The sequence below is a fragment of the Amyelois transitella genome, chromosome 2, assembly GCF_032362555.1.
Source record: "Amyelois transitella isolate CPQ chromosome 2, ilAmyTran1.1, whole genome shotgun sequence".
Taxonomy (NCBI): domain Eukaryota; kingdom Metazoa; phylum Arthropoda; class Insecta; order Lepidoptera; family Pyralidae; genus Amyelois; species Amyelois transitella.
The window spans coordinates 11,699,308-11,717,135 of record NC_083505.1 but is presented as its reverse complement, the minus strand read 5'-3'; the positions used below and the strand labels follow the sequence as shown (position 1 = coordinate 11,717,135).

Genomic DNA, 17,828 nt, shown 5'->3' with positions numbered 1-17,828 from the left:
GGTCTTCCCACCCCGACCTTTCCCTCCACACTCTCCTTGTATAAATCGATATGTAGTAGGTACTTGTCAAAGCAAAAATATTTTTTTTGTATGTTCTTTGTTAATATTGGTAGTAAAATAGAGTGGACTACTACAATTTTTAAGTTCTTTAAGTAGCAAAATCAGTACAAAATACTGAAATATATTCACACTATTAACAAAGAGAAAAGATTTATATTGTTGTATGTTTGTAAGGAATAAACTCAAAAACTACAGAATCGATTTTAAAGCTCAAATAATTGAAATCACGTCAGAAGTCTTTAAGGAGAACTGAGAAAAACATAGGTACCCTACCTTATACCATTCATCGACGAAAAAGACTGTTTACGTAGGATTTGCGCTAAACAACAATATCCATGTGCGAAGTCGTGAGCAACAGCTACAGTAAAGTTTTTATGGTCTTTTATTTAAACATAGAGTCGATTATCGTTTATAAATCGCCTCCCTATGATATGCCTACCTATACAGTCGAACGTCGAAAACAAAAATGATAAAAAGAGACAGCTTCGCTTGACACTATTTGATTGACATTCAAGAAATAAACCAATTTGTGATGAAATTTATTCATTGTAATATAATATTTGGGATTTCGGTGAAGTTTTGGCTATAATTTAAGTCTCAACAACATGGAAGCTGTCCCTAAATTACCGATGCTCAGCTTCGAGCTGAAGTCGAGTCCAGAAAGTACACATTTCGGGCCTAAACTTAAACAGGTAAGTAGGTCTTTCTAAACAGATTTTTTTTGTACAATCTCTTTGTCTAATTCTGTGTTTTTCCTTCAGTATATATCTGAAGTTTATCGAGAGGATCCAGATAGTTACAGCAATGAGATGCATCAACTCGAGGGCCTGCGGTCGGCCGCCGTGAGGCCGATTAGTGACATAACGGGCCTTAGCGTAATGAACAGATACTTTTGTCAGCTACGTGCTATGCAAAGCCGTTTCCCAATGGCGAAAGGACAACCCGCTGCTTGCACTTTTGTCTGGTGAGTTAGTTACCTATATTAACTACCTATATAAACTGTTTAGAACATGATTCATATCTTGTGCAGTGTGGATCCCAGCACCAATATAAAAAAGAATAGGACCACTCCATCTCTTTCCCATGGGTGTAGTAAAAGGTGACTTAGGGATAATCTTATGAACTTGGGCAATAGGCAATATTTAGGGATTGAATCTCAACTCCATAATTGAGCCTGAGCTGAACATGGCCTGTCAGTCTTCAAGTCTGTTGACTCTGTCGTCCCAGCAAACAACATGATTCTCAAATACATATATTATTATGATAGTCTACCCAGCAAGGGATAGACATGATTATATGAATGAATGAATAAATTCATCTCTTGTTTCTTCCATTATTCTTTTGTCAATATGTAACCTGTAACATTGTATAAGGTTATTTCTTCTTATGAAGTTTAATAAACTTGTAATGTTTTCAGGAAAGACCTCTATGCCAACATGAACTGTTCACTAGCAGACTTGCGTTTCGAAATGGCTTGTATACTTCACAACATTGGGGCTCTTTTGACTCAACTGGCTGCTTCAGAGCCTCGTACAACAGCAGACAGTCTTAAGGCTGCGTGTACTAGATACCAGAATGCTGCCTGGGCATTTCAGTATGTTAGAGAGCAGTACCCTCAGCCAACAGGTGTGGATCTGTCATCAGAGATCCTGAGGTTGTTTCAGGAAATATGCTTTGCCCAAGCCCAAGAGTGCATTCTTGATAAGAGCATCCAGGATACCAAGAAACCCAGTGTAGTTGGTAAGTTTTAATTTTTTTTTAAACAAATCAATTGCCTTCTTGTTAGTTATGAATCTATGAAATCTGTTAACATTTCCAAACAAAAAATAAAATAAAAAACACCAAAAAGTACCATGGCGCTTAATGTGTTTAAGATACAAATTCGCATTTTAAATTATCTTTGGCGTTATTCTATCATACATAACATATATTTTATTTAAATTCATTATTGGATTAGACATTTGTCTCCCATCTCACTTTATAGTAGGTGACAATGAAGATAATGTGACATGCCTATCCAAGGGATCCATTTATTCTACTTTTAATATTTGCAGACAGTACTTGTAAAGAAAAAAAGGTTTTTAATGAGATTTGTTTTTTCAGGGGCTGTGGCCACCCAGGTCCTTATATTCTACCGAAACTCCATGGGTCTACTCGGACCATCTGCTGGAGCTGACACGGTACATGAGATTGTTGGCACCAAACTCTACAACTATTGGTATCGGTACCTTCAGTTCAAATGTGCTTACATCGGCTCTATTGTTTGCCTATATCAAGGTGAGTATGATGTGTCATTCTAGTTTTATTCCAGTAGTATATATTTTTAAACCACCTTAAAAAAAAAGGTGGTTCTCAGTTTAACCTGTTTGTATGTTTACTTTTCGGTGATAAGCTCATATCTTTAAAACTACCCTTCTTTTTTTAATAGAGTGATTAAAGATTAAGGTTTAAATGTATAAAAGCTATCTGTGCAAAGCCATCGCAAGTTTATACACAATATTTGTAGGCTTACAATGGATAAACTTACCCCAGATGCTTTGAACATAAAAGAAGTGCCTATTATTTTTCAGATAGTCACAAGACTATGACATGTCATATTTTAGGGACACAGACATAATTCAATACTAATTTCAGAGCAAAGTAGACTAGGCGTTTAAATAGAATATAATACAAACATACATAGTCACGTCTATATCCCTTGCGGGGTAGACAGAGCCAAAAGTCTTGAAAACATTGAAAGGCCCCATTCATCTGTATGGCTTTATGATGGAATTGACATTCAAATGGTTACATAGGATGCTAGCCCTCCGTCTGCAAGAGGGATCCCAAGTTCAAAAGCCTATCCCTAAATTGCCTTCTACGACATCCATTGGAATAATATAGAGTGGTTCTTTTCCAAAGTGTTTTATGCTCTTAATAAAATCTACAGGTATGCATGCTGAAGAACAACAGAAGATGGGCGAGCGGGTAGCTTTCTATCAACAAGCGGTTGAAAAACTGGCCGAAGCCAGGAAGCTTGCCAAGTACATAGAGCCAGTTCAAATAACCCAGGAGGCTATGACCTTCACCAACGACGTGGTTGAAGGTAAACGGAAGGCAGCGAAGAATGAGAACGAGTTTATTTACCACGAAGAAGTGCCGGATAAGGATCTGCTGACGGAATTGAAACCAGTGTGCTTGGTTAAATCTTTGCCGATTAATTACAACGATCCAGATGTGAGTAGTTTGATTACTCACTTTCTTTTAGATAGAGTTATGTCTATATCACTTGCGGAGTAGACGGAGCTAACAGTTTTGAAGGTCAAAAGACTGAAAGGCTTTGTTCAGCTGTTCGTCTTAGGATGGAATTCAGGTTCATATTGTTTGACAGGTTGCTAGCCCTTCGCCTATAAAAAGAATCGCAAGTTTAGAAGCCTTTCCCTTCGTTGCCTTTTACGATATTCATGGATGGAGTGGTCCTATTCCAAAATGCTTTTGATAGCTTAATTATGGGTATTACTGCATATTTTTATCAACATTGTCTCTCTCTACATTGTCATTATGTGTACTATCCAAGGACTGTTTTGTATCTATACTAATATTATAAAGCTGTAAAGTTTGTTTGTTTGAACGCACTAATCTCAGAAAGTACTGGTTCAAATTGAAAAATTCTTTTTGTGTTGATAAACCATTTATCGAGGAAGGCTTTAGGCTTTATAACATCACGCTGCAACTATTAGGAGCGAAGAAATAATGGGAGAATGTGAAAAAAAACGGGGAAAATTATTCATCCTTGAGGGCTTCAATGATGCCCAAAATAATTATTCTACGCGGACGAAGTCGCAGGCACAGATAGTTTTGTTATACATATTCTGGTTTATGTGCAATAATGACTTTCCAAACAAAAAAAACAAACCTTTACACTTTGATATTTTCTTGCCAGTAATGTCTTTTTTTAGGGTATCAGATTTTATAGTTAAACCACATAATAACCACACCATATTTCTCCACCAGATCTCTGGTCCCGACATATTTTCGCGTCTGGTTCCTATGGGGGCTCACGAGGCGTCGTCATTGTACTCCGAAGAGAAGGCAAAACTCCTGAGGCAGGTGATGTCGCAGGTGGACGCCAAGAATACGGAGCTGATGGAGTTCATGTCGTCATTACAGTTGGATCAGCTTGAAGTCATACAGAATGAGCAGAAGTGAGTTCCGTTTTGTTAACCCCCGACGGAAAAAGAGAGGTGATATAAGTTTGACTTTTCTGTTTGTTTGTTTCATCATAGCTCACAAACGGAAGATGCGATTTCAATTAAGTTTTTCTTGAATTAAAGGTGATTTACGTACGAGTGTTCTGAGACTTGTTAGGTTAAAATCGGTTCAGCTATTCAAAAGTTGTGAGAGTTGAAAGTGGTGAAGGGAAACTGAATGTCGGCGAATATACTCGAGAGAAATCTGACTGATCGAGAATATTGATGATATATAAGAGAGGCAAGACAAGAGTGGATAGGCATTATTTGGACTTTTTTAACATCTTAGACCTCATCTTGCTTACGTTCTATATCAAAAGTGCGGTTGTATTGAAATCCTCATCCATTTTTGAAGTAGGTTAACTAAAGGGATCATCAAAGGATTAATGCACTTATATTGGTATTGTCACCTATATGGTTTCCTTTGTCTGGGTCCATATGTTTTATTAATTCACGATATTCTGCTTATCTCTAGTAGGCTGAGGCATATTGGTTACAAGAAAAGCGATGTGGCACTAATCGGTCTTTGACTGATAAGATAAACAAAAGTAAACTGACAGTCACAAATAGCGTATGTGAGTAATGACTCAATGGCTTGTTTACAGCTGGGATTGAATCATTGTTTTATTTATATAAATTTCGTTTGATAGGAATTCGAGAAAGTCAGTTATTTCAAAAAACATACAAACATAAAATGATTACTCTTCTCTGAAGGGGTAGGTTTGGCAGGCTAATGCATCTTTCCGCTTTCCAAAGAATGCCAACGCGTACATGTTACTATAAAACGCCTATAGCTTAGTCGCCTTCTACGACATCCATGACAAAGATATGGAGTGGTTCTATTCCAAAGTGCCGGACACCACACAGCAAAGTACCGGAAACCACATATCACTTTCCTCTTTTATATATTAGATTTTTATTAAAGGAATGTTTGAATGAATGAATTTATTTTCACAGGATTCCGCAAGAGATAGTTGACAGATGTGCTGCAATGAACGCCAAGCAGGAAGTCATACAAACGTTGGTGGACTCCATGAACAGTCTCGCTGAGACCATCAGTGATGTGGAGCATATGCTGACGGAGATCAAGACATTGATACAGGTAATGAAGATATTTAAATAAAGAATGATGTCCTAAGTCATTAGGACACGGTGTCTGTCAAGACACCGGGGTTTGTTAACAAACTTCAGCTTTACCGATTCTATATGAGGTCGTGGTACCGAATTCAACTTTCAATTTGCCGAATTTTTTATTAAGAAAACTACAAGAATCTGGATTACCTTTCCCACATCTTTGTTCCTTGATACATGTTAATAAGGGACTTTCAAGGCAAGTTTAACCTTTTTATTTGATGATTAACTTAATGAAAAAAATATGAATTGTGTTTATAATAGCTATTATACTATTGTTTTGTATTAATATTTTAATGTTAACTTTATCCCATAGTTTATGTTTTAAATCAACAATAGGTGAACTAAATTCTAAAACCATTATCCGCAAGTCGTGAACCTTTAGAAAATATCAAACATCAAACATGAATCCATTGTCAATTTGAGGTGTAGATACGTAACTATATAAATTTCCTATGAAATCAGGAGGACACCCGCAAAGAGAAGGAGTTCCAACAGGTGATGGGTCCCCGCCCTCCGTCGCTGGTGCAGACGGAGTACACTCGGGAGTACCACAAGTACCAGGAGGCACATTCCAGAACCACCGAGAGCAATCAGGTGGGGTACTTTAGTTATGATTTCGATAAACATAAGTACAATGACAATGAGCTTGCATGAAGTGAGTTATTATGTGGATGAAGTGAAAGAAGTATGCAGGGATCGTGGCAAGTGTCGATGTCTACCCTTAAAAGAGCACCGTTTTTCAGAAATATATTTTTTAAAGAAATAAGATTCTTAATTTGACAGTATAAGCTGAAAGTGCTTGTGTCCAGTCCACCCTGAAAAGGTCATATTTGTTCAGAATATTTTTTTAAACTCGTAAGGACGTGATGTAGTTCCTAAAATTCTTCAAAGCAAAAACTTTTTTTCTCCTATTGATCACTAAAGTAAAAATCTCGACAAGAGAATTATGTATGTTATAACTTGTGTAAATTACAATTTAAACAAGTTATTATATTCAGGTTCTGCATAAAGCTATGACCCTACACATCGCCAACCTGCGACTGTTGGCCCAGCCTCTAGACGTGCTGCAAGCCAAGATTCCCAGCGTTGAGAACATTGGTGAGTATCACCATTATCTCTTGTCCGCCCGGTCCAGGTAGAAGGGGCAGGATGAAGAAATCCTGGCTAGGAATAACAATGGTATTGAAACTGAAGAAGAAGACGAAGTGGAAAGAAAAGTGTCGGAAGGCGTACCCCAGGCCCCGAAGCATTGTGGCAGAAGGTGCTATTAAAAATATACGGATATGAGAGAAAATGTGAGACCTCACGGTCTCTCAGGTCAGTACAAGAGATCATTATCTTGTTAACTTTGCACAAGGTCTCTCAGGTTAGCACAAAAGATCATTATCTTGTTAACTTTGCTTAAGGCTCTGCGTTGTTTCCGGTTTGGAAATATCTAGATATTGACCATTGTTGTAACTTGGTTTGAAATGGATGCTGTCGAGGAGAAAAATAAAAGGATATATTCCGCTATAGAATACAATAAAATATTTTTAGTTTTAATATGTAACTGCATCAGTATCACCCGTCACGAACCCGAATCACGAATTATTTTCTATTTAAAATGTTTCATAACACGTAAATCTTTATGCTGAAAAAAGATTCAGTAATTTTTATTTCGGTTGTCTACCTAACAGGTGGGTTGACCGCCTTCAATCAAATGTCGATTAAATCTGCGTTACCTCCACTGCTTTACATAACTCTAAAGATGCCTTGGAAATTACTATTTTTTTCCTATAAATTCGTAGAAGGCCTAGACCGGGAGACTATGATGGAAATGCGCCGAGTCGTCGGCAAAGCCAAGGAGATGCAAACCCAGAGGGATTCGTTAGTGCAGCAATTTAGAGAAGCCGTCACATCAGATGATATCACAGCTCAATTATTAGCAAGAAGCTCTGAGGATGCCAATGAAATATTCAAACAGGAGATTGAAAAACATACGCCTAAGGTTAGTTTGAAATTAAATTTGAATCTTATTAGTATAGCATTTTGTTCAAATCTGTGGAAGATTCCCTTGTACCACAACTTAGAGAAGCCGTTGCGTCAGATGATATCAGCGCTCAGTCTTTAGCGAGAAATTCAGGAAATGATCATGGAAATGAAGGTGAGTAAATGTTTGATTTCAAACCGTTTATGTCAAAATGTAAATCCAGAGAGTTTCTCGTGTACATCATCATAATATCGAGGCTCAGCTACTAGCAAGGAGTTCTGAAGACAAATGAAATATTCAAGTAGGGATTGAGAAACATAAACATAAGGTTAGTACATGATTGATTTGAGCCCTAATGACTTGGATTAAATTCTAAAGAGAAGAGAGCATGGTTTCACATGTGTTTCTCACTGTAGTAGCACCGGTTAGCATTCAAACTAATGAAAGTAAACTCGGCAAAGATTCAATGGGTCGGTGGGATAAAAACCAGAGAACAGTACAGAAAAATATTTAGAAAAACTGAACCAATTTTTTTTTACTTAAACCTCCTTCTTTCTTTCAGGTGAAAATAATTGAACAAAACCTAGCGGCTCAAGAGAATATAATAAACAGGCTGACGTCACTGTACGCCAGTTACGGCGAATCTAGACGGCTGCTCACCGAAGTGTTGAGGAAAAGAGAAGGACTTATCAACGGTGAGTTTCTCTCAGTTGGTAGTGGTTTTTTTATCTTTCCAAATAGCGAAAGAAAAATTGTGAAGTTGAAGATGGCAAAGAAAAACATTTTTTTATCACAGCATGTATATTTTTAACACACATTACGAGTACACGCTCTTTTTAGCGATAAAGTTTTTTTGGTCTAAAGGTAAAAAATAACATGTATTATGATTTTTACCCTCGTAAAATTTCATGTATGCATGTTTTAGTTTGTCTATGTTTAATCTCTAAGCAAGTTATTAATCTTTTGTCAATCCTTCTAGCTCTGATCACTTCTTACGACACATACGAAGAGCTTTTGGGCAAGTCACAAAAAGGGCAGGAGTTCTACAAGAAGCTGTCTCACAATATGAGCACCACATTGAATAGACTCCGAGGTATATGTCAAGTGCAGGACGAAGAGAGGACGGTGCTGTTGGCCAAACAGTCCGCTAAAAGTGAGTGTTTTTAACAAACAAGTTATATTTTATTACTAGCTGTGGCCGCGACTTCGTCCACGTGGAATAGTTATTATGGGCATCATTGAAGCCCTCAAGGATGAAGAATTTCACCCGTTTTTTTCACATTTTCCATTATTTCTTCACTCCTTATAGTTGCAGCGTGATAGTATATAGCCTAAAGCTTTCCTCGATAAATGGTCTATTCGACGGAAAAATAATTTTTCAATTCGGACCAATTCCTGAGATTAGTGCGTTCATACACACAAACAAACTCTTCAGCTTTATAATATTAGTATAGATAACTTATACACTTGGGATTCTTCATATAGGCGATCGGCTAGCAACCTGTCACTATTTGAATCTCAATTCTATCATTAAGCCTAAAAGCTGAACTTGTCTACCCCGCAAGGGATATAGACGTGATTATATGTATGGATGTATTTAATTATTAAGACGGCACGGAGGCCGAGTATGGACACGATCGCCACAAGTGGAAGAAGAAGGGAGAGGCCTATATCCAAGACTGGTTCCTCAAAAGGCTACTATTATGACGATGATTTAATTATTAATCAAGGTTTTAAGATTCACCTTCGGGTGGGGATAGAGACACTATTTTTCCACAATACGTAAACAAAAACCTCTTCAGATCCGTGAATGTCATCTTGTGATGCTTGTGCAAGTTCTCTTTTTTTGGTTTCTCACCAAAGAATAATCTCAAAAAGTTATTATAGTACATTTCGGACGGTTACATTCGATTAATACATACTTACATTACATACAGTCTACATTTTTATGAGTCAAAAACAAACATCTTGTTTATTGGTTTTATCATGTAATTTTCTCCTCCCAGCTCCTCCGACTTCAGCCGCCACCACACCGGCCCTGCCCACCGCCCGGACTTCGGAAGCGACCACCGCGCCATCTTCTGGATCCCGGAAGCTAAAAGATTACCTTCCGTACATGAAGAATAGATCGCTTGCCGCACGAATACCTCCTGCTGGTGAGAAACCTTTATAGATTATGTACATTTGAGGGGGTTTTTTAAAGCATATATGTACTTATATTCATAAAATTACGCCAAAAACTACATCTTTCCACTTTCCACGATCCCTGCATACTTCTTTCGTTTCATCCAGTTTCATAACTCCCTTCATGCAGGCTCGTCGGTTTCAAATACTCTAAATATATTTTTTAATGTTGCCCATGATAAAAGCCTCTCAAAAAAGCCCTTCCTAATGTCAACCCCTACCCTTAATATAAGCTTATATCTTTCGCTTCGTAGTCTGTGTGTATCGTAATCCACAATGATGCAAAATCTGTTAGTTGCTCATAGCAACGTAATAACGAAGGTCAAACGGTTGTTGCTACGTGTAATTACCCGATTTACCCACTTTTGAACCATGGTCGTAGCGGACCCCAGACTCCTTACCTGGGAGGAAGCTAAGAGATGTTAATAAAATTTACATTGCAGCCCAAATTGAAGCGGTACAACCGGATTCATATTACCCAGAGTCCATCTACCCCACTTCGGTCAGACCAGCGCCACTTGGATCCGAAGGTAAATCTTTTAAACAATTTCTTAATCATATCAGTTTGGTAAAATATTATAGATCAAGGCTTTCTAAATGAATAAATCAAATTACCGTTATTGATTTAGGTCAATAGGACCGTTCCACCGCCTTTTATATGTTTAAATAAATAATTTCTTCCAGCTACAGATTTGTCACAAATGCCCGATGGCGTGGTCCCAGGAGCGCAAAACCCAAATCCCTACATGAGATACAATTCGCCATACGCGCCAAGCGAAACTGACTCTTACGTCCCCACCAGCAGTTACGGATACCCGAAAAATTCCTATGAAAAGCCCGAGGAACAACAATACAACTACAGCACATCATACACCCCACCACAATTTTCTACGCAAATGGCAGACCCGCAAATTTATTCGAACCCCTACTATTCGGCAACTCAAAACAATACAACCGCTGTGACAGATTCCCAGAATACTTCCTACCCTAACGTCAGTCAAGCCAATATGGCGCCTACGACTTCGCAATACGGCACTTACACCGATCACTATAACCCTGCTAATCATATGAGCACTATCCCTGAAGCGCCTTCTGTGTCACAGCAATACCCCTCACATAATCAGGATTTTAATACGAACTTCGCTCAAATGCACGTCTCTGGCCCCAAACAAGAGCCAGGCTACGGCGCAGATTATTCCCAAACTTACTACAGCGTTCAATACCCACAAAACTCCACACACAATATGGCCACTTACAGCCATGCGCCGCAAAATTCAAACACTAATATGACCCATTCTCAAATTCCTACTGATTACAACTCTTTAAATTATCCATACAGCAGTGATCAGCAATACCAAGCGAACCCTGGAGCTTCAACAGCGTATAGCAGTACTGATTATGCTAACTACATGTCCCAAGCTTACCCTGTTTACACAAATTCGGAGAGTATAGTTACGTCTACTACCAGTGTTATGCATAACCCGACCAGCCATTCCGGCATTCCTTCTAATTCAGCTTCCATCCCAGCTGGTACGGCCACCAGCTTTAACATGACCAATCCTTCAGGTGTTCCCAATACAACTACTCCAACTTTACCTCAAAATATGACAAATCCAATCAGTATCCCTAACAATCCAGAGAGTGTGGCCAATCCAGCCGCTATTGTACGTCCGTACAACGTTCCCGGTCAAGATCCCAGCTACATTGACCCAAATGTATTGTCTCAATTAGACGCTTTCGATAAGCCAATAAAATCTCACGTGAGAGGTGAAGCTCTTTCCGCAACTACATTCAATTCAAATTTTCCATCTTATCCCACTCCGCAAACAACTTATACTCCGTCTGAGCAAAGTTCGCAACCGACGCCGTCTTACCCCACTCCCCCAATGAATTATAATCCGGCCGAACAAAGTACGCCAACGACTTCTTACCAGTACACTGATCAGACGACAAACTATGTCCAAACCTTCCAAAATCATCCGGGTTATAACTTCAACGCAGCGACTGGAGCTTACGAATACAGCTATGGATCTCAAAATTCGTACAGCGGTTACTCGAACCCAGATCAAGTGAATATCAATCCTCAATCTGTGGAAGGGGCAAATTGGTCTGCTCAGGGTGTTTATACAAGTGCTGGTGGTTGCGACACTGTACAGTCACCTTCAGAAGCTCCTCAAGGAGCGTCACAAATTGAACAAAATAATCAGACGTATTATAATGCGCCATATGGATATCAAACTACAACAATGCCTTCAAATGAAGTGGTGACTCAAGTCGAGCCAGTATCGACTAATTATGGTGCCGACGTAAATCAATCGACTTATATGCAGTCAGGGCAGGCTCAGGATACGAGTGTGACATTTAGTAACAACCAAGGTAAGAGTTTGTTGTAATATGACTGAGTTCTAAACTTTTGCAGATTTTTAAGACTTTTAAACTTTATTTATAAGATTTGGTAATAAATTATGAACTTTTGGTTGCTAGAATATACCAACTTCAACCTTCTTTAATATAATATATGAATGGAAAGCGACGTTATGCCCAAAAATGTACAGAAATTTTTAAAGTAATGAATACAGGATCTTTGAAGAAATGTGTTGATTGTCGCGTTTGTACTTTTTATATACATTAGAGAACAAATATATTTTGTGTTGTTTGTATGAGATGTGATGTCAACGTAGGATATAATTTATATATTATTGTATTTTATATATTCAAAATCTAACTGTTTTATGATTACTTTCAACTCCATATTCATTCCATATTTATTTGGTGTTGGAAAATTTAACATTATTTTTGTCATTTAATTACGCAATATTTTTCTGTAATTTTTTAGTCTTGCTATTAGCCTAAAAAAATAATTTTAATGTTTACTTATTTTAGTATAGCTACTAGACTAATTTATCTTTCTATAAATGTATTTTCTATCTATTATAACTAACTTTAAATAAATATTTCTACAAATGACAGTCTTTTATTTATCTTTCATTTCCTTTTCAGTGACAACTCCCAAAGAAGAGATGGCACCGCCGAATTTTGAACCAAACCCACCAGCGTCTGAAATAGTACCAGAAACGCCGAAAGTTGAGGAGAAAGTAGTAAATGAATCAGTTTTTGATCTTCTATCTGATATTGATTTCACAGTTGAGCATAAACCTTTACAGCCGGAGATCAAAGTGCCACAGATTTCCGAAAGCGCTTTAAAGAAACATGTTTTTACGCCTAAACCTGAAATAGTAAAACCAGTGGTGAAAGAGGAAGTTATTGAAAGGCCACCTAAAAGGGATATATTCGCAGACCCTGGGCTGTTGAATAAGTTCACACAAGAGGTGAAGAATTTGCAAATGTTGGTCGATTCGTTGACCAATGTGACTCAGGGGGGGATGACGGTGTTAGACGCAAAGTGGAAGAAGTTCCAAGAAGTACAGGTTGGTGAAGTGAATATTTTTGAAGTCTTTCTCTCTTCTTCTGAACACGTTTAATTTAAATAACGTTTATAATTCTGTTCTCGTCTTAATTTCCCAAAATCTTATTTGTACCATCCGTATGCCAAACTTAAGAAATAAATTTTACAGTTTTATATATTGAATCCATTTAGTTGAATGTCGTAGATCGCGACGACTAAAAAGAAAAGTTCCAAGGGTAGTTCTGTCGGCTCTCGGTCGATCCGATCGCTAAGATTAAAAAAATAACGTCTTATCCGTCCTGGCGTAATCTCAGATAGATCCTAACCTCGCTGCAGAGTAGCCTAGGTTGATAATTCAGGTTTACATGAATGGTTTACATGAAGCGACTTCCGCCTTATCTCCGCAACCATTGCAGGGAAACCTTACCAATATTGTGATATCATGGTACCTAAATAATTGCACTAGATGAATGTGCTCTTAGTGGCCTTTTACGACATCCATGGAAAAAGATGGAGTTGTCCTATTCTATAAAGAGCAGACTCAATATAAGTAATTTAAAATTTTTAAAATAATTGAGATACAAATTTTTAAATTTGTGCTAATGCATCTCACAAAATTTATTCATCTTGCTATTTTTCGTAGACCAAAGAAAATATGACGAGATCAAAGACTATGGCGATGCGGCACTGTAATGGCAACATCGTGACGGAAGTAGTGCCTTATGACGACTCCAGACTGACACTCAAGTCTGATCCTGACGCGTATATCAACGCTTCGTATTATAAGGTGAGTACACGATATGTCGAAATGAATGTTGAATGAATGAATGTTACGCTTTCAAGCATGAATTTATTATTAAATAGCTGTTTCTCAAGGGTTTTTTCGCCAATAAACTAATAGTTCACTGATGTCTGAAAATAGCATACAAAAATACTGATAAGTATAAAAATAATTCTCCTCCCACCCCTCTAAGGGGCAATACAGGTGTCTGATTTTTTATTAAGATTGTCAGTGAACTATTAGTCGCACTAATTTCGGTTTGCGGCCACAGTAAATGCCCACACCCCTGACTCACCCAATCCAGGTACCATAATCAAAGGCACACCCCGGGCTCCTCGCCAAAGAGGTGAGGATGCAACCGGGACTCAAACCTGGATGAAGAAGGAGTAAATGCCCACAGCCCAAGTAAATTGGGTTGCAAAAAAATATCAGCCTGTACTGTATTGTAAACGTAAATTAAAACGTACATTTCATTTCAGCAATTGACCTCATGGTGCATTCCTTTAGTGATATCGAAAACGCCTTCCGAAGAAGAATGTGGAATATTCTGGAAGGCAGTGTTAGAGTACAAGATCGCCTGTATTGTTTGCTTACTTAGCGAAATTGAGGTGAGTTGTAAATTATTTTTTTAACGACAAACATAATTATATATGTGTGTATATTTTGGTTTTTGGTAGAGAAGAAAATTTTGTATTTATTCTTAAACTGTAAGCATATTTTTTTAAAATATACATTTTCTAAATTAGTTTACCCAGAAAGAAAGGGTCCTATTCATTTTAAATGCACCTTACATTATAATTGAATTTGCAAGCTTTTGGGCCTTGGACCACACCTATTACACAAAGTAAATATTTTGCTTGTGACCCACTGTACTTGAAACAAAAAATTATTATCTCTATTTGTTTCTTTTCTCTTTTACGTGAAGATGCAGGGGAAATTCTACTGGCCGACAGCTAAAGGTCAATCATTGGAGTATCCTGGCCTAAAGGTCACCTTGGACGACGTGACCTGCACCGTACACTGGACTGAAAGAAAACTCCGTTTGACCAGCGGAAGTTCTGTGTTGGCTGTCACCCATTTTCAGATCAACGTGTTCCCAGCCAAGTGAGTATTCTTCTCTTTTTAGGCTCAAATAAGGGTGCTGCTGTTAAAGAAAGCAAACGCGAGAGTATAGATTCGTATTGTCGATTGAAAATGAGCAACCTAATCGTTATTAGTTTATAATATTACTCAAAGTAGAACATCAATTCATATTGAAGAGATTTTATTAGTGAAAAGAATATTGTATTGATAAATGTCGCGACACGCAGTATACGAGTACTACGCCCAGCTAAGACTCGTAACCTTAATTGGGCGTACTATACAGCGTAACTTTCGGGCATGTTATGATTCGTGAGTCTTAACCACGCCACGCTGTCCATGCGTATATCAAATTCTATTGTTTACAGTTTTAAGAATCTTAAACTTTTAATTTTTTCACAGGATCGTCTGTTCCCCTCTTGTTCTCCTAGTAGACAAGGTGCTATCGCTCACCAGCAGTGAGTTATCTTGCTCGTGGCTGCAGTGTGCGGCGGGCGCGGGACGCAGCGCGTTGTTGGCGGCGCTACTGGCGGTAGTGGCGCAGATACGCTCCGGGGGCACCTGTCTCATTGGTATGTATGAGGGGAATACCTGAATAAAAGTACTTTTTCTGGCGAAAGGTCATGTTAAGATTACCCTAAACCGACGAGCTTGCATAAAAGGAGTAATGAATCTGGAAGAAGATAAAGTCTCTTCCTACCCCTCCGAAAAAGTTATTTTAAGTAAGAGACTTAAAAACCTATCTAATTAGAAATGTGAAAGTAAATTTGTTTGTTACTTCTTCACGCGTTACTCTACTACCGTCTGCTGACCATTTTTTTTTTAAATTTCATCCATACGTAATTAAGAGTGTTTTGAAGGACATAGTGTACCTTTCATCCAGGTAAAAACTACAGTTTCCGTGGGATTAGCATAATACTGTATTCTTTTGTAGGTGGCAGGTAATTTGCGCAGGGAAAGCTGCAGGTAATAGCTATTATTAAATACACATTGTTCTATGTGCACACCTTTTTTTATGTCCCAAAATGGGATTTGATATGAAACCTTCTCGTTATCAACAGATATTCTAGACGAGGCTCTCATAAACCTCTGCAAGCACAGAAGCAATGTGTTAGAAGACACCAAATTCGTGGCGGACGCGTACCGGACTGCTCTGTTCTTCGTGCAGGGCGTACTTTGCTCTGGTGGGTATTACTATCTATATAAACCTGTGTTCAAATATTGCAGTATGTTTGGATACCCATTAAGCAATTTATTGTCTTTTTCCTCCTGGAGTAGTCCCGGTAAAGCCGTTTGGTAAACTATCGTTATCCTGTTTCACGTCATAATAAAAAGCGAAACGGCGATAGTTTTTCGCGCGTTAAAAACGGCTTCGCGGGGTTAGTAGTAGTTATCTCCTTCATCGTTACACTCTTGACAGAGTGGCCGTGGTCGTCATGTAGTCAAGGAAGAAGAGGGGGCAATGAAATATTCCGCACGATACACTTTATTTATACATACATATAATCACGTCTATATCCCCGGCAGGGTAGGTCTCAAAGAGACCAATGGGCCACGTTCAGCTGTTTGGCTTAATGACAGAATTGGGATTCAAATAGTGACAGGTTACCAGCCCATCGTCTAAAAGAAGTATCCCAAGTTTTTTAAGCCTATCCCTTAGTCGCCTTTTACGACATCCATGGGAAAGAGATGGAGTGGTTCTTTTATTTTTTTTATTGGTGCCGGGAACCACATGGCACTTTAGTTATACGTACTGCATATTCCAAACAGGTACAACCATGTTCAACGGCGAGGCTGTATCGTTCCCGTCCGGGGCCGGCGTCCTCCCCCCGGTCCCCCCCGCCCCCGCAGCGGCGCCATCTTCCGGACAACGCAACAAATTCTCCCGGGAATCCTTCGAGGAGATGAAGCAGTCCCCGGGACTGAAGAGCGGCGATATGAAAGACCCCCTCAACTTTTTGGACCCCCTGTGGAGTTTAAAGAAGAAATGAGAGAACTAAAATGTTTGTAATGTTTATAGGAAAATCCATCAAAAATAAATAGATTTATGTTTTAAAATAAAGATCTCGTGTCTGTTTGTTTCCTTGCAAGATTTTAACTCTTAGACAACAAATTTTTTAATTCCAGTAATTATAATTAAATTTTTCTTATAGACGTCTTAAATGCAAGGTAGGCAAAACGAATTGTCTTGAAAAGATTCGAAGGCTGGATTTCTATGAACGTCATAGAAATCCATTCGAAAATCTAAGGGTTTATACCGATTAATTGCCATTTTAACCCCCGACGAAAAAAGAGGGGTGTTATAAGTTTATATTTGATTGGTTTTCCTTTTTGTATGCAATATAAAGTATTTACAGTGTGTCATTCTTAAATTGCATTTAAAAGTATATTTTAATTAATTTGTTATTAACATGATTTATGAATTTGGTTAGCTCTTATATAAATTTAATTGGATGAAAGTGGGGGGATATAAGGCTACATCTATTCGATTATCGGATATATAAATATTGTCACGTTTTATCAGGGATTGACAGAGTCTCGGACTGTGAAACATTAAATAATTTGTAAGTATTAATATATCTTAAACTTTTATATCAATTGTTCTATCCTATTGTATGGGAGGGGGATGAGGCTGGATGTGTTAAAATCGATTTGATATAACATAATATTTGGTAACAGTGACTGACGGAAAAATTGTGGTAGCTTTGTGAACATTTATATAATTTATATATATATATTTAAACTACAATATTAATTAATTATATTAGTTACATTCCGATATATGAAATACTACTTGTATGCAAAATAAAATTTTTAGGTGTTGCAGTAAAATGTTTATTTAGAATTAAATCATACTCTAGATTGTATAGTAGTATAAAAAATATAAATTAAAGCTAAAGTATTAACCGTTTGGATGAATATTGAAATTTTAGTTCAACGGTAGTTGATATTTACAGTGTACTCAATAAAGTGATTGCGACTGAA

General features: G+C 37.9%; 1 protein-coding gene across 2 annotated transcripts; it reads left to right on the top strand.

The window, feature by feature from the left end:
- Nucleotides 1-540: 540 nt before the first annotated feature.
- LOC106128973 (tyrosine-protein phosphatase non-receptor type 23) lies at nucleotides 541-17,820 on the top strand. 2 transcript variants are annotated; one of them, XM_060945466.1, is made up of 22 exons: nucleotides 541-752; nucleotides 822-1,024; nucleotides 1,478-1,800; nucleotides 2,164-2,337; nucleotides 2,990-3,276; nucleotides 4,054-4,244; nucleotides 5,247-5,391; nucleotides 5,886-6,017; nucleotides 6,422-6,521; nucleotides 7,211-7,410; nucleotides 7,955-8,087; nucleotides 8,372-8,545; nucleotides 9,399-9,548; nucleotides 10,020-10,106; nucleotides 10,267-11,952; nucleotides 12,577-13,004; nucleotides 13,626-13,769; nucleotides 14,243-14,371; nucleotides 14,689-14,867; nucleotides 15,246-15,415; nucleotides 15,905-16,027; nucleotides 16,614-17,820. In XM_060945466.1, the coding sequence occupies exons 1-22, from the start codon at nucleotides 666-668 to the stop codon at nucleotides 16,832-16,834; spliced, it is 5,466 nt and encodes a 1,821-aa protein (XP_060801449.1). In that variant the 5' UTR covers nucleotides 541-665; the 3' UTR covers nucleotides 16,835-17,820. The 2 variants fall into 2 exon arrangements, with proteins under 2 accessions (XP_060801449.1, XP_060801444.1); XM_060945461.1 differs by having other exon boundaries at nucleotides 10,261-11,952.
- The last annotated feature ends 8 nt before the right edge of the window (nucleotides 17,821-17,828 follow it).